At 38.7% G+C, this 26,065-nt stretch overlaps 2 protein-coding genes across 9 annotated transcripts in view; one reads left to right on the plus strand and one right to left on the minus strand.

Annotated features, from left to right (window-relative positions):
* rtkn2 (rhotekin 2) overlaps positions 1–3,674 on the minus strand; it is an 11,610-nt gene extending 7,936 nt beyond the window's left edge. Inside the window, exons 1-7 of the mRNA XM_044213373.1 lie at positions 3,541–3,674; positions 3,071–3,298; positions 1,381–1,580; positions 997–1,055; positions 704–757; positions 486–603; positions 3–203 (exon numbers count right to left, since the gene is read on the minus strand). Coding sequence (XP_044069308.1) covers positions 3–203; positions 486–603; positions 704–757; positions 997–1,055; positions 1,381–1,580; positions 3,071–3,214 — 776 coding nt within the window. The 5' untranslated portion in view covers positions 3,215–3,298; positions 3,541–3,674. The remainder of the gene's footprint in view (positions 1–2; positions 204–485; positions 604–703; positions 758–996; positions 1,056–1,380; positions 1,581–3,070; positions 3,299–3,540) is intronic.
* A 1,979-nt stretch (positions 3,675–5,653) lies between these two features.
* The window catches only part of cep170aa (centrosomal protein 170Aa), a 41,486-nt gene continuing 21,074 nt past the window's right edge, over positions 5,654–26,065 (plus strand). For 3 of the 8 annotated variants that reach the window (XM_044213363.1, XM_044213368.1, XM_044213366.1), the window contains exons 1-8: positions 5,656–5,812; positions 15,873–15,932; positions 16,592–16,728; positions 19,989–20,078; positions 22,071–22,149; positions 22,439–22,497; positions 22,639–22,870; positions 24,659–24,796. In XM_044213363.1, the coding sequence (XP_044069298.1) occupies positions 16,624–16,728; positions 19,989–20,078; positions 22,071–22,149; positions 22,439–22,497; positions 22,639–22,870; positions 24,659–24,796 (703 nt within the window). In that variant the 5' untranslated portion in view covers positions 5,656–5,812; positions 15,873–15,932; positions 16,592–16,623. Of the gene's footprint in view, positions 5,813–15,872; positions 15,933–16,591; positions 16,729–19,988; positions 20,079–22,070; positions 22,150–22,438; positions 22,498–22,638; positions 22,871–24,658; positions 24,797–25,689; positions 25,933–26,065 lie in introns of those variants that run through there. The other 5 variants (XM_044213361.1, XM_044213364.1, XM_044213362.1 and 2 more) reach the window with 3 other exon arrangements.

Below are 26,065 nucleotides of genomic sequence, written 5' to 3' on the forward strand. Positions count from 1 at the left end.
ACAAGGGTATGGGGTTGTACTGCAGGAAGGTGTCAGGGTCTGGAGGGTCCAGCAGAGGGCAGAGCTTCTTCCCAGCGGTCTTTCCAAAGGAATTGCGGAGCTTCTTGGCCAGTTTCTTTGGCGTGTTTACCAACGTGAGTTCTTCCTCCAGGGCACAGCTCCACAGCTCCACCTTCAGCTCAAACTGAGGGACTGCCTCTTTACTATGAGGGAGGACAGAAAGATTTCAATTAAATGTATAGAAATCATGTTAGATTAAGATTAAAACAACTAAAAACAAAACCCTAAAGATTCAGAAATAATAAATTTCATTGCACAGCAATTCCCTAACAATAGATGTGTCAGTGTTTGTAGATAAATATTTCAAATACATAATCTGCTATTCATATTACTAAATAAAGAGTAAATTTCCAGCACCATATTCTTAATATAAGTCCACAATACATTATTTTTTTTACCACTGTACAGCAACAATAAATACTTACAAGATGGTGACTCCCTCAAAGCAGACGTCAGTGACTGATCTGTCCACCACCACCATCTGTGTGTCAAACACCTCTGAGCCAATCTGTATCAGACAGAACACCGCCACTCGACGAGAGCCTAACACATGGGATGTGTTAGTACAGCGAGTATCCACAAAATAACATGAGGCAAAGCTAAACAGAAGGCATGAATGTTAGCAAAACAAGGACAAACGTACTCCCTCTGTTGTTGAAGTGGTCTGAATCCCTCCACATCAAAGGAAAGCGCAGATCTACATCCGCAGAAAGATGAAAAGTTCATTTGAAGAATTCATTTTTAAAATGCTCTATACATTTTGTGAAAATAAATTACCTTAAAAACTATTACAATTTGACTTCATTTTGTCCATATATATATATATATATATATATATATATATATAAAATTCTTTAAGAGTGGGTGTCAGTCTTATTGTCAGAGTCAACACTCTTCAGTGCTGACTGAGTCTGGACAAAGGGGGAGCGATCTTACCAGACATTGCAATTGTCCCATTACAGGGCACACGGTCATCTGAAGCTGGATCTGAAAGTCTGAAATAAAATTTTGAATTTAACATTACAAATGGTCACAGTCTGTGTATCAGCTTCACTGAAATAAAACAGCACTTCAAATTCAACACCCTCTTTCCAAAACCCACTCAGTCCTGCCTTAAATTGCTTTATTTTTTGCACTTCTCTCCCAGACTTAATTTCTTCATTAAAGTCGAGATTTATAAAATATTACAATTTGATCTGCGAATATATATTTTGATAATGTGTGCTGAAACTGAACACCAGGGAATGCAACTGTGCAACTTAAAAACCTTTGCAAAATATTTCCCACAGCTGAGAACACAGTAAGCACCCAATTCCTTACCTCCTGACTGCTCCCATCATGTCCTGCTCCCATTTCTTCTTCTGCAGCTGTGTGAGATAAGCCTTGATCCTGGCATTGCAGGTCAGCAGGTTCTTGGAAGCGTTAAGAACCTGTTCTCTCTTACTGCAGGCGAGCAGCAGCTTGTAGGCACCCTCCCGCATTCGCATCTCAAAGTCAAGCTTTTCTTGTATGTTAGTGTTCTACTTGGACAGAAAATATAAAGGAGAAAGTTCAAAATGACCAAATGAATCCATGTCACAACACAGACAAGCAGCTTGCAATAAGATGCATTGCAATGTTTTGAATTGTGATAGCCCGTCAAACAATATACTATAATAAAACCAGAGACATGATGAGTGCAAACATGTTGATTTTCCTGAAGTGGAGTTAGAGTGAAGTCACCCTTGAATGTTGTTTTTGGCAAGAAACAAAATCCCTTTCAGTGTTAAAGGTGTTATAGCGCTTTGGTGTCAAGTCAACAAGTAATGCATATAAATTTCATATTCACAAACAAGAATACTTTTAAGATGACCTCCAACCTCTTCCAGCTTCTACAGTGCACTTAACCTTGTATCTGAGTTGTTTTTTGGCACAGGCAGAATATTTGATTTGCAGCACAAAACAAAAACGCTCAGTCTTTCTGGCACAAACAGAGCTAAAACTTTCAGAGCTCCTTGCGAATGACAACAGAATATTACAAGGCTCTCAGGAAATATAATTTTCTATTGCCACTGGTAGCTACCACCATGAGAAGGCACCACCACAATTAATTTGACAATGATACATTGATGTTTAAACATGTCAGACTTGTGGCAGCAAAGCCAACTTTTTTTCATCACTCAAGAGCAACTTTTTGTGTGAGGTGAAATGATGCGAAATAATGACCAACATACTGTATATGCTAAATGGGATGACAAACAGTGAGTACGTGACTTTAAGTAGATCATATGGAATTTGGATGTCAAAGACGCAGTACAGAAATGTATGGACGGCATGCTGCAAAGAACAAGTGAACAGTGGCAGGAAAAATGTATTTTATTATGTAATTTGGTGGGTTAGAAATTGTCAAGTAAAGTTCAGAGGTACATGCACCGTTGTTTTAGGGATACAAACATCATTCTCCATATTACAAACTAAAATATAAACCTGTAGCTTCTCAGAAATCTGTCGTATGTACAACAAATTCATGTCCTCTACTATCTGCAAAGTGTCATTCAGAAGACTTGGGCATCGTTTAATGCTTTTGGTCTGAAATGAAATTAGTTTGAGAGGTGTTAGAGCAAAAAGAGCATTATTTCTGCACATGCTTGGCAACATTCAACATGCAGAGTACACGGCTCTGGTTTCAGGGAACTGAATAAAGAGGAAACTCCCGTATTAGATAACTGGCCCAACTCGCTAAGTTAGCTTTGTCCCAGGTAACTGAAAGCCGATGTGTGTTGGTGTGAGTAAAGGAGACAGACGTTAGAAATTTCAAGTCAATATTTACAAGTTATTTGAGCACAGTCTTACTGAATAAGCTAGTTGTTACTGAAGCTATGTAAAGTAAACAAATTATAACCGTATATTAGCTTGTTAGTTAGTATCGTTGCACTTTTGGACCCCCTCTAGAGTCAACTGAACTGTCATTATGATTTAGCGTTAACGGCAAAACACACGACTAAGTTAGTCTGTATCTCTTTGCCCATACCTCTGTTTGCAGGAATAAGGCACTCTGCCGTATTTTCTTCCGTTTAATCTCCATTGCCACCGCGGAACCGGCCGATAATAACGATCTGGAGCTCCCGTTTCGCTTGGAAGTTTGAACATCCCGCGGGTCGTCCATATTGTCCATCCATTCGCTAGCAACGGCACGAGCTGCACGTTCATCCTGCTCCAACCTCCAACGGACAAGGCGGTTCGATTTGTGTCACGCCATCTGCCGCATTGATGAAATTGTCCAGTAAAAGTAATGCAATTCAAAAGACCAGTACATCTTTTGTACAAATTATCAAACTCTTTAAATTATTATTATTATTAATTTAAAATGTAATACAAATGAAGAATCTGGTTACATGTTACCCATGATGTTTAAAACACTGAATCTTAAATTAAAACCAATTTAACTTCCAATAAAGACACAACCAACATTAAAACAGACAAAAAGAAAAAAATGAATACCTAATTAAAAGCCAACCGTGGTGAAGTAGCCTACAATAGCTTAAATCACAAAATGTTATAAAAGTGCACGCGGTAAGGTGTACAGTTTGAAAATAAACATCAAACAAACGCCCCGCCCTGCCAGCTGGTACTTCCAAAGATTTAAACCGAGTGCTTCACGCCGACAGGGAGGGAGCGTCATTGTGCAGACAAATGACAGGAGTGCACTGTTTTCGATTTGAATTTGATAGTAAACATATCTTGTTTTATTGTTTGTGGAAATATGCATTTAAAATGCACTAATTATCTTTTCAGATGTGAGTAGCTTTAATAAGATTTTATTTACTACGACAATATAAATATGTCATTAAGCTGTTTAAAATCTCTAAAATGGAATATAATTTAAAAGGTAATGCACGTTTGATCCGGCAAAATGAGCCTAGTAATGGTGATGCTGTTGTGTTCTTGTACTGCAACGTCCTCATTTAATTTGGTCGTTTCTTTGATTGTTTGTTCCCGGGAATCCTCGTTCATTTGAGCTGCGCATCATGCAGCAGGCACTGCCTTCATTTTCAGCATCAAGCATAATATTGCTGCGCAGCCCAGTTTATGGTACGGTAACAAAAGATCCTGAAACGTGACCAGTGAGTCCAGGAAACCCGCCCACCCGGTTCTGGCTGACATGGGCTTCTGGTCGAGTTGGAAGCATCCATGGCTGGAAGTGTAGACGCAGGCGCTGCTGAGGATGAACTGTGTCAAGCTAGACAGAGACAAAACCCAAAACTCCGGAAATTACGATAACTGCTTTTAAAATTAAAAGGTATAAAATGAGATCCATATCTAATCCTCTGATCCAGTCTGTGCTCATGTGATGTCAGCTACTTTGCCATCTGTAGGGCATTTTCTTTGCAACTCCCCTGCCATAAGCTATATATTTCAATAGGTTGTACTTCATCCTGTACAATTTATCAAAACATTAAGAAGTATCATTGCAGCTGCAGCGGATTTATCATGTCCAATCAACGTGATCATGTTTGTTGAAAACCATATGAATACATAAGTTTATCTTCAGTTCTTGTAGCCTTCTTCTTTGGAAATCCACTCCTGGACCTTCCTATTTTCTAGATCCACACTTACTACAGATTTCTCTATTAAGAAATCAAACTTGACAAACAAGTTATAAAAAAAAACTATTCTGAATTTATGGTGACAAAGACAAATACAACAATGTATTTTTACTATTGATACATTTACAAAATGTTTTCTCCTGAGCCAGACACTAACAGGGGTACAGGGTAACATTATTAACAAGTTTTTACATTTTGAGTTTTTATGAAAACAAGTATGTGTTGTATTGACTTGAAATCATTGTGGTTGTAGTATGATTTTCCCAGTTGTAGAAGCTATATAAACACTTTTGTTTATATGTTTATATAACAAGTGCTGATGGCACACAAACATGGTTCACATAATAAAGCCTAAAATGTATCTTCTTCTATTTAGATACAAGAATTAAGACATGCATCTTCATTATGATGGAATTTTGTGTCAGTTAAAATAACTGTCTTATTATTTTCATCGTCTTTACAAACATCAGGTTTAAGTTTGTAACTATTTTTAAAAGAATTGTTTCATTGATAGTATTATCTATTGATAATACTGGTCTATGTTATCTTTTTAGGTGGCGGCAGTAGCTGCCCTGTACATTTATATTTTTATAATTTTATAGTTAAGTTGATTAACATCAACTCTCCTCTATAAATAGGCCTATACAAGAAACTAAATCAAATATATAATAAAAAAAGAAATAATTATGTTGAATAATTAAAAAAAAAACAACAACACCTGAAGAATCTAAATCATATTGTTTTGTCTTGACTTTCATATCACTTTTTTCCAGGTGCTCATCTCTCCCCACAGATTTCAGGAACTTGAACTACATCTTCCCTAAATCGGTGGTCACATGATTAATTGTGCATATGGTTGCCTAGATACACAGTCAGTCACCTCAAGGCCTAAAGGACATATTACTCAATCACAAACTCTCCATCGTGTTCGCTCTGATTTTATTCTGAAAGTTGTGACCGGAAGTTGTGATTTATATTTTCCGCCGCTTTGACGCTTCTTTCAGGATGTTGGTCCGCTCGCCGCTAGTTTGCAGGGAGCAGCGTTATTGCTGAGCAACGGAGGGAGAAAAGGCCGACGCGCAGAGCCAGGCTGAACTGCAGCAACGACAGGGCTGGGCTCCACACACACACACATTCAACAGTAACGTACACCAGAAAGGAAAAGGGTAAGTGAGGAGTAGATTTTAGACTTTTATTTAGCGAACAGAATATACAGCGAACCTAACAGTAGGCTTTTAGTTAGGTGGTTGACCGTTTAGACTCACGTGAAGTTTGCGGCAGAGAAAGAAAATGGAAAAAGTCGCTTTTCTGTTGCCAATCTATTGATGTCAGTATGGGTTTTCAATGTTGATACAAAATTCTCCGAGGTGACACGGCAGATTTAGGAGCTTCTCACATTAAAACAATACATGGATTCACATTCATAAAAATTAAATCAATTATAAAATGTAATTAACAAGCACAGTGAACACCCTGGTATGCTTGTAACGGCTAAACAAACTGGTCTGACTCCCTTTTGGCTAACTGGATGGCTACTGTTGTCGGCAGCAGCAGCATGACCAGCCTGCCCTGCGCCGCCTTTGTATAGCGACACAGCCTCGCCACTTTGCTGCCTCTGTAAAAACACCGGCCACATTTGCCCTCTGTGCTGCTATTATATGTTATTGGCCTGTTTTTTCTATTAGTTGCATCCTTCTGTAACCGCACGGAGGCTATCAAGACAGGATGCACATCAATGAAGGTTGGTCACAATGGACGCTTTGTGTTTATCCCATTGGAAACGTACTAACCTCGGAGTCCTCTTTGAGTCTGTTTTTATTGTCTGAAGGGAAACGAATAGAGAATAGGTACTTCACTATGTAATGTAGCTGCAGTAGCTGTTTCCCGATATCGGACCGACTCCTCTTCTTCTGTGTGGAGGCTTTGTTTTCGTGGGGGCAGATGTAGCAGGCCTACATGCATCCGCTCTCTTTGTGTTGAGTTTGATTTTTGCTGTCATCATCACATAAGATGTAAAACTCTAGGAAAAAGCAAAAGATGTGCTATATCTTTAATACTGATACTGACTCATCATTCATTGACAAAGATATTTAAGATGCCTTATTTGCATACTGTCAAACAAATGTGCAACATTTCAAATTGTGTAATTAATGTCTAATTATCAGGCAACAGACTGTTTTGAATGAATGATGAATTTAGTCCAAATGCTAGAAGCAGATGTATGGCAAATATCAAAGTTACACAACTGTTCAAAACACTTGAAAGAGAGACTTCTATTCAGCAGCAGCAGCCTAATTGTATTCATCTTCATAATTTCCCTTAATTGCATCTAATGGCATTAAAGGTACTAGTGAAGACTGCTTACATTCCATGTTAGGGTTTATAACACAGTTGGTTGTTAACATACTGGACTGATGTGTTCTTGGAAAGCTGGAGAGCTATAGGCTGCACATCAGTGAGTCTTGTTAGTCTCCTCCTCCTCCATCATCTGTAATAATTCAAATGTTTTGGGTTTGAGCCATAGAATGTGCAGATAATACCTTCCAGCCCGGCTTTGCTCCTTTCCTTTCTCTCTTTCACTCTGCCTTTTTCCACCTCCTTCCTGTCCTCTCCGCAAATGTGGCAGCCGGCAGGCTGGTTGGCTCTACAGGCGGTTGCATTTCTAAAAACTGTGTCAGTGTCACAGGACGGTTGCTGCACGCTGGGAGAGGAAACAGCAGCAATGTCCTAGTTAGACAGCCCAGCCTGCCTCCATATGTGTCCATTTACACAGTTACAGTGCAAATGAGAATACAGGCAACCATGTGAATAAATAGAAATAGTGCACTGTATTTTTATTTGTTGTAGTGTTCTTGTTTTCTTCTAAAAAACTGGAAACCTCCACAACATTTTCCTACAGTCATCAAGCTGTCAGTGCTGATTGGTCAATTTGGTGTCATATGTTGACTATTAACATTAAACAGACAAAAAAAAGTGAAATCCTGCTTTTTCTTCCTCTGCAACTCACTATCTCATCTGTCCTGAATTACTTAAAAGGTGTCTCAGGTTCAGTATCATAACTCTTGAGATGACCTGGTGGCCAATGAGCAATGTGTACAAGTATAGTAAGGGTTTCCTTCAATAATATGAGCCTATTTTCTGTTCTAGTCTATAGTTGGGATTGAGGACTTTGTTGTCCGGCCTGCCCACGGCCATTGTGTATAGTAGGAAGTTTAGGAAGTGAGTTCATTTTACTTCAGTGGTCAGGCAGTGTTATTTGTGACTGAAAACAACCTAGCCTGGAACTTAATATTATAATCTGTTCCATTCTAATCAAGATGTTTTTAAAAGTGGTTATCTACCAGGGTGTCTATGGCTAAAAATAGCAGTGAATCTCACTTCTGTAATCTGCCAGAGTAGAAACGTTAAAAGGGTTACTAGAGTCAGATAGCTTTGCCTGGTGAAGCTCTGGCTTGTGTGCAGAGTCACAGACAGAAACAAGGGAGGTGAATAGAAAAGTCTGTGGTAAGAAATTGGGAGAGACAGCAGAACAGAGCAGAAAACAAGAAAAAAGCTTGAAGCGATTTATATACGTAATCATCAGCCTCTCCCTTGTTATGGAACATCAAGGGCGTGTCTGGTTTTATTTTTATTTTTGGCTTTTACCTTCTCAAAATGAAAAATAAAGCAGAGTGACCTTCACATCTGTTTTGGGGAGTAGCATACTCTCCTCTGAGTTTCCGGTATTTTGTGCTTCTTTCCACTGCAGATATTGATCTTGTATTTGGGTAGTCTCCATTCCCATCTCTCCCTCTGCCAGGCTCCCTCTGATTGTCCTGTTATGCTAACGTTGATAGTTTTTTTTCCCCCTTCTAAGTACCAGTGTGGATTTCAGTGTGAGAGAGTTCCCTATTTTTGTCTGCTGCTGAGGCTATTGCTGTGGGCAGCATAAATGTTGGTGCCATAATCAACGTGGCAGGGTTGGCCAAATACTAATGTTCCTTTCAAAGGGCCACGGGTCAGTCATTATCTGCTCAGCACGGGCCACACAGGGCCATAAGAGCACTCATGTTTGTATAAAGTGTACTTTTAATAATAACTGACTGGATATATTCTTATGTACCATAAAAATGTAATGTAATATTACATTTGAAGGGTATTAAAGATATAACTATGATTTGACAAATAAAATAGCTAAAATGCCTATTTTTCCTTTCTGCACAACTGCAGTCTAATAAAGGGCTGCAACTAACAATTATTTTCATTATGGATTAATCTGCCAGTTATTTTCTTGAATAATTGTTTGGTCAATAAAATGACATAAAATAGTGGAAAATGGCCATCTCGACTTCCTTCCTAACCATACCCCTAACCCAAGGCCAAGGTGACATCTCCATCAAATTTTTTTTGTTGTTGTCCAAAACCCAAAGTTATCCAATTGACTCCAAATGATATAAAGCAGAAAAAAGTAGCAAATCTTCACATTGTAGAAGCTTGAACCAGAGCATGTTTTGTGTTTTTGCTTCAGAAATTACTTGAACGATTAATCGATTATCAAAATAGTTTTCGACTAACGCATTAATAAACTAATCGCTTCAGCTCTAATATAATATTTATTGCTCTAACATTTTTATGGTTAATTAAAGTTTGCATATTAATTTATTAATGCCCCATTGAGAATGCTGCCTCCAGGAATGAGTGTATTTCAGTATATTTTCTGAAAAATGTAGGCCTACTGCACACACGCTTCGGAGAATGTATCACATGCACTGAAAAAGATTTGCTGCAGGGCATGTGCTTCTTTAATTCTCTTGGATTTTTAATAATCTATTTTTTTATTATCTCTATCAGTATGAGAGCTTGTTCAGAGTGCTGGTTTTCCCCTTTCTCTCTTTCTCAGATAGTGCTGAAGGGCAAGCTATGTTCTTTACTAAAACACTGTACAGTACATAACATCCGCAAAGTATTAATTTCCATATGTGGGTCTGTAGGTCATGTGGTACACGGGTCACTGAGCATGTGGTGGGTTTATGTCTTATGGCCAGTGGTGTGCTGGGTTGTGTATGGTAATAACAATGAAGCAGGCTGGATGGATGCTGGCTAAATGGAGGTGTTTGCTTGTTTGTCACCAACTGCTTATTTGATGCGTGTGGCTGCTTTTCTGCACCATATGGTCTTTTCTGCTGTATTTTTTTCACCCACATGCTGCATGTACAAGCCACATTAACGCAGATAAAGCCATACATACACATGCACATTCAAGTTTCTGCAGATTTGAGGTGCTATACTGACACCATAATGATTTATTATCTCCCTGCATGGTGCTATGATCTGGTCGTATTGTCTTTATCTGGCTGCATAAATTGTAAACTATTCAAAATGTATCGTTCAGTAGCATGAATTATTTTTCTTTGTTAAATTTTTTCAATTTTTATTTAAAATTTAAATTTAGTACATTTGATTTTACTCCAATTACACGTTCCAGATTTGCAAAAGCACAGTGGGGAAAGAATGACCCACTTTTGCCAAATGTTAAGCTGTCTTTTTTTCTCATTTGATACGTATGATCATGTTGTTGTTGCTGGATATTTACATGTCATTGAACAGGAGAAAAATGGCAAATGATGCAGTTGATCACTTTGTATGTATGTGTTTTATGTGAGTCAAAATGTTCTTCCATCCCCATTTGGCTCCACCTATCCAAGCAGTGTTTGGAAGCTGGAGGAGCATCCTTGGCTGGGATATGCACTGTCAAACTACATTCAGCCTCAGGTTGCTTAATGAGCCCTTACGATGACAAACCCACAGTACAGACAGGGATATCATGAATTTCAGCCTCCAGTTGTAATTTTTAGGTTTTCTCTGACAAATTACTATGTTGAAATAAGGTTTGAGCAACTTGACAAGGAAAATGTTTAGACAAGGTTCTGCTCAAGGTTCAAGTCAAAGGAGGTCCCTTAAACAGAATATGGATAGTGAGTGTTTTGCACTTTGCCAGCTATTCCTCATTTATGAGGAGAGGTAAAGTAGGGTGACCTGATTAAAATGTCAAATGGAATCAAACATTTAAAGACTGATATCCCTGGAGCAGCCATAGTGTGCTCCTCTGTGAACTCTTAATTTTAGACTAAGAACATTTCATATACTACACTGTATTATTTAACTGTTATCAAACAAAACTTTTGTGACTGACTGGCTGGCCTATAGAGCTATATTTACTTGTCATGCAAAGTGCTGGAGTTTAGTGTTTTAGCTTTGACACTGATATGCTCATTCCTCACACATTTTACTCATACAGTAAGTTTACATCCAAGTGTGACAAGTGGCATTACTGTAGTGTGTCGGAGTATGTCAGTGAAACACAATATAACCTGTGAACTCCATAAAACCATAACGCTCACAGGTGATCATTTTTAAATGGAATAAAAATATACTTTCACTACACAAAGAGCAACAAATGATAGCTCATATAACTTACAAAATTTTGATTCAGCTTGTTATGAGTGTATATCATTATCTGCAATATAGAAAAAGCCCTCTCTTTTTGTCTGAAATTTAGAGAGGAACAATAGATTGTATACCTCCTCTACCGTACACTTTCATGTTTGTAAATCTATAGTAGACTCAGCCATTGGGGACTGGAAAAGCCTTTTGTCTGTACATTTGTCTGTCTGTCTGTCTGTGTGTCCAGAGGTTGCTTGGCTGTCTCGTCTCGAATCTGTTGCCCGGTTTGTTCTTTACACCCCTCAGGGTCTGGAGGCTTCCCTGCTCCCAAAACATCTCTAGGGTTGCAAGAACGATTCAGTCTCCCTTGTGTATTACGTATTGACTTACTGACCTTACATCAGCATTTTCAAGGGAATAGGCTGCTGCTTTCCTATTTGTCTTGTCCTTCAATGTTCTTTTTTTAATTGGTTTTACTTATACCTCCAAGGTGCTGTGTAGCACCACATACCCTCTTTGCTCTTTTTTCCATTGTTGCAAAGCTACAATATTGATTACAATATTTACGCCAGAACATGAATTTCAGGCCTTACATAAAGTGTTAATCTACAAGAGTATTGTTTTTTCATTTTGGCAACATGTCTGGTACTCAGCCGTCTTTGCTGTGGTGGTTTTGCGCTACACTTCCAAGAAATCACTTTGCAATGAGTCAGAGTGCCATGGACAGTATCATGATATTCTCCTCAGAGTTTATTGTTGGTAGAGTTTAATTGAATACAGTTACTGCTCTTTTCTTTGTCTGTTCAGCCAAGGGGGCTATCGCTGCTCCTGTAACTACTGAGTGCTATTTATATCTGAACAATCAACTTTTGCTGCTGTTGTAAACATTAAATGCATCACCTCCTGTCTGCCAAAGGATTTCTCCTGGGAAAGACTAACCAGACATGAAGGTTCAGAGCAGCAAATGCCTAAAAGCTTTTCAATTGAATCACTATTTATCAGTGAGTAGCAAAATAAGACATATGACAATATCTTTATTTTGTCATTAGTACTTCCTTTCAAAGCACTGCACATAGGGTGTCACCAAGCCAAACATGGTTTTTACTTTACAAGATTTGTAGAGCTAGCATCCTGTGTGGCTGCAGTTATGTTTTAATGTAGCTGCATTGAGATTAAGCTACATTTTTACAATGTAGGCAGACAGCCACACCCTTACTAGGGCTAGGTTTGGCTCTCATCATAAGACCATGTGGAAATGTGTGTGACGAGAGTATGAGTTGTCTCTCTGTGCCTGCCTGTCTCTTCCTTCTTGGTTCTTTCTCTACTATTATCTTTCTCACTGTGGTTTGCTAAGCATATGTGTGTTTGTGTAAATCTGCATGCAGCAGTCAGTGTGTGTGATGTGGTCTGAGTCATCTATCAGGGTCGTGGTGGTGATGTGACAGTCTGGGAGGTTAGAAAGAAAAAGCAGATGAGTAGTGCTGATGGTTACCCAGCTGTTGCATCATCCTGGGATACACACTGGAGCCAGATGCTATGTGGAGAGCAGCAGCCATGTGTTGCAGCAAAGAAACTTATTGGGTGATGACAGTAAATAAACTGGCGCTCATTGACATCACTTCCCATCCACTTCCAGCCAGTGTCTGTGATTGGCTACTTTGGATTAGAGGGAAGAGATTTGAAATGTTTAAAAAAGACAGAAGACTGCTTAAATAACTTTTTGCTGGAGAACAGAAACATAGCTGTAAGAGCGATTAGCCAATAAATCTGATTATCCAGCACTGCTTTATAATCACCCAGTTTATTTAAAACGTCTGAACATCTTATTATTTAATGAATAATGATAGCAGTGCTCATACTAATTTGCTTCAAATCTGCCCCTTTGTTAAGATGATTTTCCTCATGACAATGTGATTCAATTCCTTTGAGCTGTGAATGAGCAGCCTCACTGTACATGACACGTGGTTTTTCATTCATGTCAGACAGTCATCAAGTCAACATGAGATGCACACATACTGTGGACTCAAAGATGAGTGGGCTCTGTTCACCACAGGAAGTGCTGTGCACGCTTCCTGTCTCTTCACCGCCATCTCCTCCATACAAAGAATTCACAGTCATCTTGGAATAATCCTGCCCTTTCACTCCTTAATTCTGTGTGTGTGTGTGTGGGATAGTATAAGTGCAGGTCTGGTGGTTGGGGAACTCCTGCCAAAACCTCATATTCCTCCTTTTTAGCCCGAACAAGAATTTGAGATGCTGAAAGACTGGAATGGAGATGAGACAGAACCACAAGTGTTAAGAGTGTCTAAACATTGAATTTGTGTATTACCAATATTTAGAAAGGAAAAAATATTTGCATCTCTTCTTGATTTGCATGTCAGATGATAACGTGGCATTTATTGCTGTAGGTCTGTCATTGTAAGTTGTAAGAAGTAGCAAACAATGGTTGATGAACAGATGAGACAGTGCAAATGGTTGGAATGATTGGTTCACACAAATTACATAAAAAAGCCAAACACATTTTCTCATATTTTCCTGAACAGTTTTTATTGGAATTAGTTTTGCAAATAGTAACGATTATTTTCATTATTGATTAATCTGCTGATTATTTTCTCAATCGATCATTTAGTCTTTTTTTTATATAAAATGTCAAACAACAGTGAAAAATGCTCATTGGAACTTCCCGGAACATAAATTGCTTGTTATTTCTGATCAACAGCATTCCTCCAGCTGTGCCATGCCTTTCATGTGTGATAGCAAGAAGGTTTTTTAATGGCACCACACAGGCATTAATTCATGCATGGTATGCATCATATTCAGGCTCCTCAACCACATTCTCGTTAACCTTGCATTCTGCAGTGAGTGTGCAGTGGCAAGCCTTCAGATGCTTTGGTTACAGTGGGGAGGAGAAAACCACACATAATTATAGTGTAATTGCAATGCAGTTGTTCTTTGTAGGCTTTCTCTGATAATGTATGCATAGTGTGTTGTTCCAGTGTAGTACCCAAACACAATATCTGTTCTGTATCTGACATAGGCTATAAAGTGATCATATGACTGCAGTTAACATGTTAACCAAGCAGAGGATGCACATTATAAAAGCATGAGTTACTGGGTTGGAATCTGGCCAGATTGATTAGATTTAAGGAAATCCAATCTTGCATTGTTTTCCCATCTGTAGTCCTTCTTTCTCTGAATTTAGTTATAAGTTTTGTTTAGTTTTGTTATAAGAGTTATTTTGGTGAAGGATGCAGACATTTAATTTCAGTTAAGGTTAATGTGAGTTTTATGTTATGGTTATTGTTAAGGAGGATTTAATAAAATAAAGCCTTATTTTTTATTCTTGTTCTATGGATAATTTCTTATGAGGATGCACAGTATTTACATAAGTCTGGTCAATTTTGGACAGTCTTGTCAGTGACGCTTGTCTCAGATCCTTACTTCTCTTCTAGTCCACATATTTCCTGTCACTCTTCACTAACAACACCATAAAGGCAAAACTGACATAAAATATGTTTAAAAACACTTAACTATGACAGCATGTTGCAGCACATTACTTATATCACAGTACTTTACAACTGTCTAAAATTCCCTCATTAAATGTTTCACATATCATATAAAATTGTTGGATATTCTGAGCTGTTACTGTGATGAAAAGCTGATCCCCTTTGCATCAGAGACAGCTGTTGCATCGGGTACAGTCACGTTCCCAACAGTGTCGTGCAAGGAACTGTCGGAGGTGTGCAGTTGATTAAAATTTTACCCATGGGATTATTGAGTTGGTATACCAAGTACTTATGAGGTCAAGTGAGCAAGAGCTTAGCTCAGTAATCTTTAATTCCTTCTCTGATGGGCTTTTCTTGGCACTTTCTACACACGACAGAGCTCCTGTTATTTTAGTGCCATTTCAAATTACCATGAAAAGCTTCCCTTTGAAGCCTGTTTAATTTTGAAATAAATAATTATGAAAAGTATTAAAATTGTCTAAACCTCGGTATAAACTTAAACATTAAGGTGTAACCAAATGCAGCAATCTTTCAAAATGTGTTTCATAACAGAGACAACAGATTCTCCACTTCACTCTGAGAGGCTCCACTCTGTGTTTTTTTTTTTTTTTTTTTGTCATCTTATGACATTCTGAAAAATTCAATTATGAAAAGCTACTTTTGGCGGCTAAATTTTACAGCCAGTTGCTCAGTCAGACAGCATCAGTCCCACCAACCATCAAACCAAACTTCAAACATGCCATTTTGCCATACAGATAGCATGCCCGTCAGCTAGTTTTGCTTAATGTTGTTCTTCCAGGCCTGGGCAGTTAGAAAATCAGAGGGGCTGGCTTTGACCTCCTTTCCAGCTCATCTGAAGGAGAGCGAGGGGAGGAGGTAGGCAGGAGGGAAAATAAATGTCCTGCTGGGGAGGCCAGCCAACATTCCTACATCACTTCCTCCTCTAACATCTGGCAATGATCAGGGCAGGCAGAGAGAAAGAGAGGATGTATGTTACTGGTTGGCTTAGTGTTCATTTGCAGGCGTAGACAGTGAGGCATCACATTGCAAGACCGCCCACTGAACCTCATTCCCCCTACCAGAAAAACAAAATGAAGCAAGATGGAGTGTTTTGATTCAGTGTATCACTACCAATGTTTACACTTTGTCTGGCCTCCTTTATTGCTTCATATACTCTTTCATACATCTCGGCTATGTACATCATGTTACATAGAAACAAATTTTATGTGTTTGCCTGCTTCTGTGAGTATAAATGAAAAAAGAAAAAAATAGATTTTCTTTCCTTCTCCTTTCTCAGGATGGCCTAGCTGTGAGGTGTTGTCGGCAGTCTAGCAGCAGTGAGCTACCTGGACCAGAGGTGTGTAATAGAAGTCACTACTTTATTTTCCAATATTTAAAACAACTTACTTACATTTGTATTGTCTTGCCACTAAGATAGGGCTAAGATAAGAATGGTCTTCAAACCTTATGACTATGTTTGCAAATATAAAAAAATGTTTCTCTTCTAAAAATACTATTATTTAATTGACTTTTACATATTGCAAGTTGCACTCTGATGAAGGAACAATGGAATGTGTTAGTCTCCTTTAACCTCATAATATGCAGTAACCAAATAAATTATTTTCTTTGGATTGTTTCAGAAGAATTGCCTTTATATTTTAACCCCCCCTTGTCACAGTCTGTTTTTAAAGAGCACTGTGTGTGAAAATTGGACTTTAACAAAAGTGTTCCTGCTGTTATTTATATGCTGTTTCAGAATTTCAGTAGATTATTTCGATTATATACTAGGAGGATTATTCTCCGAACTGTTCCAGCAGGGGTTGTATTTGAAGAATGGCTCTTATATTGATGTTTATATCATGATTTGAGAACAAATGTGCCATTGTAGCAATTCGATTTAAATATTATATGCTTCGGGAGCAGTTTTACAGCTGGATCCACTGCAGCTAAATGACAACTCTGTTTACTGTACTACAGATTATCTGAACTGATGCTCATTTGCTTTTGTTCCATTAGGTGTGTACCAGAGGCAGCAGCAGGTTGCAGAGATGAGTGTGACCTCCTGGTTCCTGGTGAGCAGCGGGGGGACTCGCCACCGACTCCCCCGGGAAATGATCTTTGTTGGCCGGGATGACTGCGAGCTCATGCTACAGGTAAGAACTCTTTACACACCAAGTTCTTCACTGACAGCAGCTTCAATAAACCAGAACGAGCAAGATATGTTTGTTTCATTTCACTCTCTCTTTCTGTAGCAATTGCTGTCTTTATTGAAGTAAAAATGGCAGTCTGATAGCAATCTGAGTCTTTATAAGTTACTAAGTTATAAGATAATATGATAACCAATGAACACACAGAGCTTGAGTCATATAAATTACCTGCTGACCTCACAGCAGGCTGTTTTATAAGCTAACTGATTACTCATTCTGACTGAGTACACTACAAGTGAGCTCTCAATGCTCATGCTGTTGCTCTTGCAGTAGCAGAACATGTTTATATGTCTTCATGTTGGTGTGTATGTGTCTTTGTGTTTACTAAGGTGGTGTTTGTGCAGCTGTGCATACACCCAGGAAGACCATGTGCATGCTCATGTGTACTTCTAGTCACTGCACTATTAATAGAAAGTGGGGCAGATACCTCTAGAATTAGATCTTATCTGACTGATTTGGTTGTAGTGGGTAGAGGGTGCATCCATGGTAGCAGTCTCTGTTATGACATTACATGTTGAGAGAAGTTTTTTCTGGTAACAGTGTCTGTATGAGATGCTGACTGTCAAGCAGACATTCAGGATGCTCACTGATATTTATTCATTCAAGCTGGCTTATTTACACCACAAGCCCTTCCATGGCTTTTCTGACCAATTTCTAATACCCTGCAAGGTAACTGTAAGCTATTCAGCTGTGAAACAGAGTTTATCCGCCTAAAAATAGTGTGGTACAACCTTTTTTTTTTAATTCAAAACCTCATTCTTATCCTTTCCTATAGTATTATTTGGTGCTTTTAGAGTCTATATTTGCTATTGAATTTTATTAATAGAGACAGAAAAAACTATTAAGCTAGTTTTATATTTTGATGTTAAATCTAAAAATGATGTTGCTCACACAGTCTGAATGAGGACACAAATTTGACTTGAACTGTGAAATATACTGAAACACAACTTATTTTCACCCTACAAGTGTCACAATGACATGTGCTTGCATACATAAAACTTGAAAAATACTTTCTGTTCTGGAGCTTTCAATCATGTCACACAATCTTCCACAACAGATGGCGTTTGCCCAGTTGTTATTGACTTTTTGAGCACTTGTAGGACTTTTCTTCTTGTGGTGAGTTTGTTTTGCTAGCTAATGTCTCCAAGGTCAAGAATGAACTTTCAGTTTCAATTGAAAAATGCTACTTTATTTATGAAGACATTTCACAAGTATGGACAGCAGCAATGTGACTGAAGTTGACCATGTTGCCCTTTCAGTGCCCTGCTGATTGTTGATTGTTGTTTCCTAGCTCGCCTAACTCCTCTCACAGTCTGTTCTTGGATGAGGAAACAGGAGAGAAGTAATAAGGGTCATTTACTGAAGCACGTAGAGTTGTAAAAGATCTAGTTTTTTTTTCTTTCAAACAGATTCTCTAATATGTCTCAGATGACCTGAGGGTCTTTGCTCCTGCATGTGTGTGTGTGTACTCCTACCCTTGTGATGCCTTTGGAATGATAGAAAGATCAGGGAAATCTTCCAAATTGAGGAATTGTTTTGCCTTTGTGTGTTTGTGCAACACTTTGTGTAGCTGCTTACAGTTGTCCTCCATGTGACTGCTTTAACAAGCCAAGGCCTAATCACATGGCTAAACTTTTAAGCGCTGCTTGTGTCATACACCAAATAAAACACAAACACCTACACGCAAACTCACGGACAGAATATCAAATGATTGTATGACAGAATTATCACACTGTTACTTGAGTTGTCTGAGTGAGTGTTTTGAAAGTGCTTTGGTGTCTAATTTGTTTTCACTTAAGATGCATTTACTTTGCTGATTACTCACTTTTTAGTTATGTTGAGCTACTCCACATCTGTATGTAAAGTTGCCTCTGCAAATATTCAGTTGGTCAGCAGTATATCTGTGTGTAACAGCATGAGTCTGCTCTATCCTGTGGTGTGAGTTAAAACAGGTAGCTCAGTTGGTTTATATCCTGTTCAATCTTGCCTAATCTGGTAATCTGTTCAACGGTTGGCCCTCTGGAGTCGATTCCCATGGCTTTACTTCAGCAACAGTTTAGCCATTTTCTTGACGTTTTTGTTTCAGCATGAGTAGTGTTGTGTTGCAGTCCATGTGTCTTTTTGTTTAAACATGAATATGAGATTCAGCTCCTGGAATCAGCATTGATTTACTTCAGCACAATAAAATTATGGATCTCATTGTGCACTTGTTTTTTTTTTTTACTTTTGGAGTTGTGCAACTGATCCAGCACTTCAGCACAGCTAATGGATTTGTTTGATCGACCTGTGTTACATACATAATATCACTGTGTTTAGTCAGCACTGGAGAAAATGAAGGCTGAAATTTCAATTCCAGTCACACCAAATAATGAACTAATCACTGAGAAATTTCTTACCTTACAAAACTCAAACACAACAGACTTTAGAATCACCAAAATAAAAATTAAAATAGGATCTGGTAATGCCAAATAAAAGAAAACAATTCCCAGACAAGGTGTCACTTTTTGTTTTGTATTTAGAATGCCCTTCAGACATTTGGAGACTGCAGCAAATTTGCTCATCAATCAATGTCAATGCATACTTCTAGATATGTTTTAAAATTCTGCAACATTGATATATGAGAGGGATATTTACCAAATTCCACAACATAATTCTATCTGAGGCTCACATCATCTTTTTTAACCATACAGAAGGTTGCAGTGTTTGTGCTGGAAACAGTTTATCCTCAAAACAGCTGATAAGCTCATATCTGGACACCGCAGAAAATCAAACTTTCCCCTCCATCCCTTCATTGTTCCAGTTTTCTGTTGGTGTGCGTGTGTGTGTGTACAGTTGTGTGTGAATGTGAAGGTGCCAGTATGTTGTGTGCAGTGTCAGAAGAGACATTGAAATACCCGCTGATATGCTTCATGTTGTTATTATATATCATACATAGTAACATTGAGGCTCAATATCAGAAATACATTCTTGACACTGGATGGTCATACCTCTACAAATATTTAACATAGTACAGTCTGCTCCAGTCACACACAGCCCTCTAAGGGTTTGTGTAAGAAACAGTTGATATTCCGCAGAAGAGCAGCACAGAAGAGTAAAGCTAATGTTTCTGTCTGTCGTCTGATCTTAATGACTAGGTCTCAATAATCACATTAAGTTCTCAAGTGTAACAACTAATGCTCCGTGTTTGTGTATGTTTTTGTTTGAAGTCACGCAGCGTGGATAAGCAGCATGCAGTCATCAACTACGAGGCTGGGACTGACGAACACAAGGTCAAGGACCTGGGAAGCCTGAATGGGGTGAGTACACAGATAGAAATATCCAATACAGAGAGAGGTTAGGACAAAGATAAAAGGGCAAGAGAGAACGAAGACAGAAGGGACTGAAAAGAGTAGAGAAGATAAGGGTTACATGATGAATGAGGGATGGGGAGAAATACGAGAATGAGTATAACCAGCTGAAAGAGGAGTAAAGGGGTTTAGAGGGAGATGGATAGAGACTGCAAAAATAGGAAAAACCAAGGACATTCAAGGTAAAAAAATAGAGGGAGATGAGGTTCTTAGGGGTTAGAGGTTAATTTATTTTTTGGCAGTCAATAGGACCTTCTATTTTTCTGCTGCTAATCAGTCTCTCTGTCAATGAAGATCTGTATCAGGGCTGAGGTCATTTGGAATCTAAGGCTAATTATGCAAATCGCAACTTAAGGGCACAATCTGTGATCCAAACATAAACAAAGGGCCACTAAGACTCAAAACACAACCTTGGGACTGCTATTTTCTCATGACTTGGGAAAATGTTATTATCATTTCAGTAATGGAATTTCTGCTGATAATCGCAAGAAATAATGTGATAGTTGTAATAGGATTGTTGAACAATATGGTGTGCATGTTGGGATTTTTTTCTAGATGAAAATCAGTGTGTGGAGAAACACTGTATGGTCTCTGTTGGCTGTTAAAGGTATTTTGGGACATGTTGTAATTAACTGACTGAAGGTGAAGTAGATTAAGCAGGTTGAGTGATAGAGGATATACCAAAACCAACACTATACATTTCACCACTGTACATAACATAATTGATGATCCAAACATTTATCTGTAACTTTAAATGTAATTCTGTATTCTAACCTTTAGAAACACGAATGAACTCTGTATTTCTCCTATTTTAGATACACTTTACTTCTTTCTTTGACATTGTAACTGTGCTGTTAGTCATGTGTAGTGAGTAGCACTCAGTCACAGCCCACCAGGTTGGACACATATGCAGAATGTCCCTCACATCCTTTCCAGCTCTTAGACAGGAAGCCAGAGTCAGAGCCACTTCCTGCTGTTTCATAAACCATGTAGCTTCTTTGGCTGGATTCAGAGGAAGTTTCTCCCGCTGAGTCAGTGGAAATACAGAGATTTGCCACAGTGGTGTGGGTAAAAAGCTGTATTTGGGCAGTGTCACAATTTACTGTCTTACTGGAGTTGCTTCATTGCTGTTTTGGTAAGCTGTCATAAATTCATCTCACTAGAGAGGAGACAGGAATGTTTTATTACAACAGCAGTGCAAGTACGATAGAATTTCATTTGCAGTACAGTGAAAGCCGATCTGTCTCAGAGTTGCATAGTAGAAGGAGGGGTGACAGTGGGGAATGGGAGTGGGAGAAAGAAAGAGATGGGAAAGAAAACAGTCAAAAGGAAACACATGCATTGTCATGCTTAGGCCTTTAGTCCTGGCTGTGCAGACTGATTTCTTATAAAGGATTCAACTGTTCGTCATGGCTTCATGCATACCAGGACCTGGCAGTGAGAGTTTCTCCTAATTGATACAGCTTCCATAATCCTGAAAACCAAAAAAAAAAAATCTGTTATTTTTTTGTTATTTTTTAAGATACCAAACATTCTCATGTTCCAGCTTCTCAAATGTGAGGATTTGCTACTTTTCTTCAGGATTTGCTCTTTTAAATTATTATTGCCATTTTATGACATCTTATAGACAAAACAATGATCAATTAACTGAGAAAATAATTGGCAGATGAATCAATAATGAATAGAATCATTAGTTGCAACCCTAATTTCCACTTGGAAGCCCAGACACTGCTATGTGTAACACAACTGTGGACCAGCTTAATCAGATGCCTTTTTGTGGTGTTATCTTCCTTTACTTTACAATTTTTTCCCCAAGATTTTAAGTTTTCACATTCACACATAAACTATAGTGGTTACTTTATGTTAATGTTATGTTTCATAGTTACATTTGGTTTAAATTTCCATCTTATTTTTTGTCTTGCCTTTGTCTTTCCTCTTCAGACCTTTGTAAATGATGTCCGCATCCAGGAGCAGATGTACATCACTCTGAAGTTGGAGGACAAACTGAGGTTTGGATATGATATCCTTTCACTTTTCTGACCTTTTAACCTCTTCAGTCCTCACACATCCACCAGTGGGTTCATCGTTCCTAAAGCATGTTGAGCAGCCAAGCATTGTTCAAGCCCAGATATTATTATTATTAAAATTTTTACCAAGATGCCATATTATTTACTGTGTACAATATGAAGATAGTAGAATTTACAGCTTGCAGTAGTAAATTGTTTCATGCATCTGTGTGTATAAAGTATATGTGTGTATGTACATGTGTCATAATTGTGGCCAGTATTTCCTTAACCTGTCTGTCTCACATACCAACCTGTTCACGGTGGTGAGAGGAGAGCTCACTGTGCCTGAGGAGGCTCTAAAGGTAAGAACATACACACACCTGTGCCCTGACACACACTGTTTGTCAATTCAATTGTCAAGTATTAATGTTCACCATGATACACACTTATTATTATACTACTTAAATCTCTATCAATTTTTTCATTTCTTAATCTCCCTTTAGCATGAAAAGTTCACCAGCGGCCTCCAGCTGAGCAAGAAGCCGCCCAATGGCGAAACCACTACTACCACAACCACAAGCAAGTCTCCCACTAAGACCCCAACAAAGACGCTGAAGTCCGCCAGTGGCAGCACCCCGAGGTCGGGGGAGAGTAGAGCAACAGATGGGGTCACTGCTTCCAAAGAGCCAACAGCTAAACCTGTGGACACTCACAAAGCAGAGGAGAGGTTAGGAGGTGAGAGACAAATCATAGAGGAAATTGTGACAGTATAATAAATGTGAGGCTCTCTTAGAAATTGTGTGAGCTTTTTTGATGTCTGTTGTGCATTGTTAGTACCTAATATCTAATGTGAATTAAGGCAGTTTGCTGTGTTGATCTGGTCTACTGTTTACATTCTTTCTTTAACATTTTGATTTATTTACTGCTGTCACAAGGCCACTCGTTTCTCATTTTACTTTAAAATATACAAACAATACCCTAAATTAAAATCTATGTTAATCCAAAAGTGAGATTAGGGTCAGAAATGATAACGGAGTAGGGGATCGTATTACAGCACAAACACTCCATTAACACTTTAAAATGGCTTTATTCCTGTATATTAACCTATGGACAAGTCTTTTAAACAATATGCTATTACTCTGTAAGTATTAAAATGTCACAGTTTCAACACCAATTCATAGAAATTGGATGTAGTAGGGCTTTCTACAACCCCCAAGAGAACAGGCTTCACTGTTATGCATTCATATACTGTAGGTGGAGACATTTCATGGTCCACATTTTTGCAACACACAAAATTGCATATCTTCAGACAGAATATGGTGAAATTAAGTGTGGTGGGGTTTTATCTCAGGCCAGTAGGGGGTGGATATGGTCACCAGGGAAAGGGCTTTAACCACCATGCCAATATGCAGTCACTCTGTTTTAACATAAAGGCGGTTTAGTTCTGAGGGTGTCCCTAATAACTGACATCACTGACCAGGCTGGGGTGCTAGGAGGGGTCCTGGTTAAGCTCCAGATACTGAAACAAGGCCACATGGGGCTTGTGTTATTGCACAGATTAAGCAATAACAAGTTCAGCATAATACAAACCCATATGCCTGCACTACTTCTCTTAAAATGCAGTAACCTTCACAGACTTGCACATACATTTGCACATTTGGACCAAAAGCAAGCAAACATACACATACGGTGTAGATGTCTCCCCATCTGTTGCTCATGTTTTTAATGACACCCTCTTTGTGGTTCTGTGGATGTAATCCTGCAGTGTTACTACTGTAATACCAGGCCTCACCCAGATATTATACCTCATAGTGAACATACGTGCATACATTTAGTAGCTTTTATATAAAAGGGCCCCTCTTTCTGCACGCAATTTGGCACAAAGCATCTATAATTATCTGGATATACTGTAATTAAACGTACATAGCTCAGGGTAAGGGGTACTTTAAGGAAAAGAAGGTAAAGAAAAAGGATAGAGCAGGGAGAGGTTAACACACCGTAGTCTAAGCTGCAACATCAGTGGTTCAAATTCGGATGGAGACTTTTGTTCCATGTCATTTCCCTCTCTCTCTCAACTATTTTTTCTGTCACTTTTCTACTGTGCTGTCCAATTAAAAAAAAAAAAAGAAGTTACCGCAGGATGCTCGCACCATGTGAGCTTTCATTCTAATGGGGACTGAAAGACAAACGGAAAGTCCCTCTTTCATTTAAACTGCGCGTGTCTGAGAGAGAGAGTGTGAAAGCATGTGTGCACATATGTGCATCCATCCTGCTAAAGTTCTGAAAATAGGTCAGTGGTGCAAGACCCGACCAGAGGGGAATTAATGCACAAACACAAGAGCAGCTGGGTTCACTTTGTGTTATCACAATACAATGAACAGTTGATGTCGACAGTGTATGTAAAGTACATACAGTACTACACATGTTAAACATGACAGGCTGCAGTAAAAGCTACATTAACATGTGCAATTTCTGCAAGGCTTTATTAAAATGTTGCTGCATTTTTCCATCTGTCAACATCAGGGGATGTTACAGCGCTGCCTCGTGGGACCCCCCTGTACGGCCAGCCGTCTTGGTGGGGGGATGGGGATGCAGACGATGAGAACTCCTTCAAACAGGAAACCAAGTCATCCAACAAAAAACATGACAGCTCCATGTCAGGTAGGAGGCATTCTGATTTTGAACTTTAACTACCATCACACACATTATCTCCTCATCACTATAATTCAAGTTTAAATGTTTGAAGTAGACATGTCGGAAGACAATATCAAATTGCCAAAACTTCAGTGCTGTAAATGGAAGAAAGCTGGTTGATTGTCAAATGATGCCTCTGTATATTTTACATTTTACCATACTCAGATTTTTTTGTAGTTTTGGCTTGGAGTAAAGGTTGTAAAAAGTTTTTACAGGGCAACAACAGTTTGCACTGCACATAAGTAGAAAGTTAATTGCTGTAAAGAGTTAAACGTTGTAAAAACGATAATTATACAGTTTCTATATGAATATACAGAACAATTTTGTGTATTTTGTCCTTCATGACAATGGCCACAAGACACAGATTTCATACAGAATTTGATATAAATGCAATGCTAAATTGAATTATGCAGTGCATATTATTTTATTTTAGTAGTGAAACAGTAGCTTGATCTTAATGCCCTCTAACTCAGTGTATTTGCTCTGTGTTGGAGGGGTAATAGCCAGCCAGACTGTGTGTTTGTATGTGTAACAATGTATATCCAAGTGCACACAAAGGCTTTTTTCAGAGCCTGTATGTATGCATGTCTGTTAGCCTACAATATGTGTGTGTATAGTGACCGTCGGACTGGGGGGATTCTGTTAACTGGTGGTGGATTGTCAGACTAACAGGATTAGACTGAGGCTACACCAATAGTCAAACAGCTCAGTGATGCAAAATCAGTCTGTGCCAGGCTGGTTTAGTGTGGGCCAGTGTAGTCAGAAGGAGTGGGGGGAGGTTAATCATACACAAACATTGGAGCAGACTGAAGCGTCCTCAAATCTCTCTCCACATCTGGATGGATAGTCTGGCAGCGTCTTCACCAGCCTAAAAAGGAATACTTTATTCATCAGCTCTTTTAACAATCAGTTATAAATTATTTCTGTGTTACACCATGCAGATTTTGCTGTGGAATTTAGCAAAGTCTCTTTCTGTTAGTATGAGATTAGAAAAGACTTTCATTTTGGAGTAAATCTGTGCAATCGTGGCGGGGTAATTTGAAACCCTAAAAGCTTTCCAAAAATCAGGCAAATGGGATTGGCTACTTCAGTCATGGAAGTGGGTAAGTGGAGGGCATTTTGCCCTCTTGGAGCATTGACTGTTTGACTGAGTGCTGAATGGATGTTGTGATTTGGATTTGTTTTGTGAAGCAGCATGCTCCCGGGGATGTTGCACAATGTATTTATGTAGTTTAC

The sequence above is a fragment of the Siniperca chuatsi genome, linkage group LG11 (assembly GCF_020085105.1).
Source record: "Siniperca chuatsi isolate FFG_IHB_CAS linkage group LG11, ASM2008510v1, whole genome shotgun sequence".
Classification (NCBI taxonomy): domain Eukaryota; kingdom Metazoa; phylum Chordata; class Actinopteri; order Centrarchiformes; family Sinipercidae; genus Siniperca; species Siniperca chuatsi.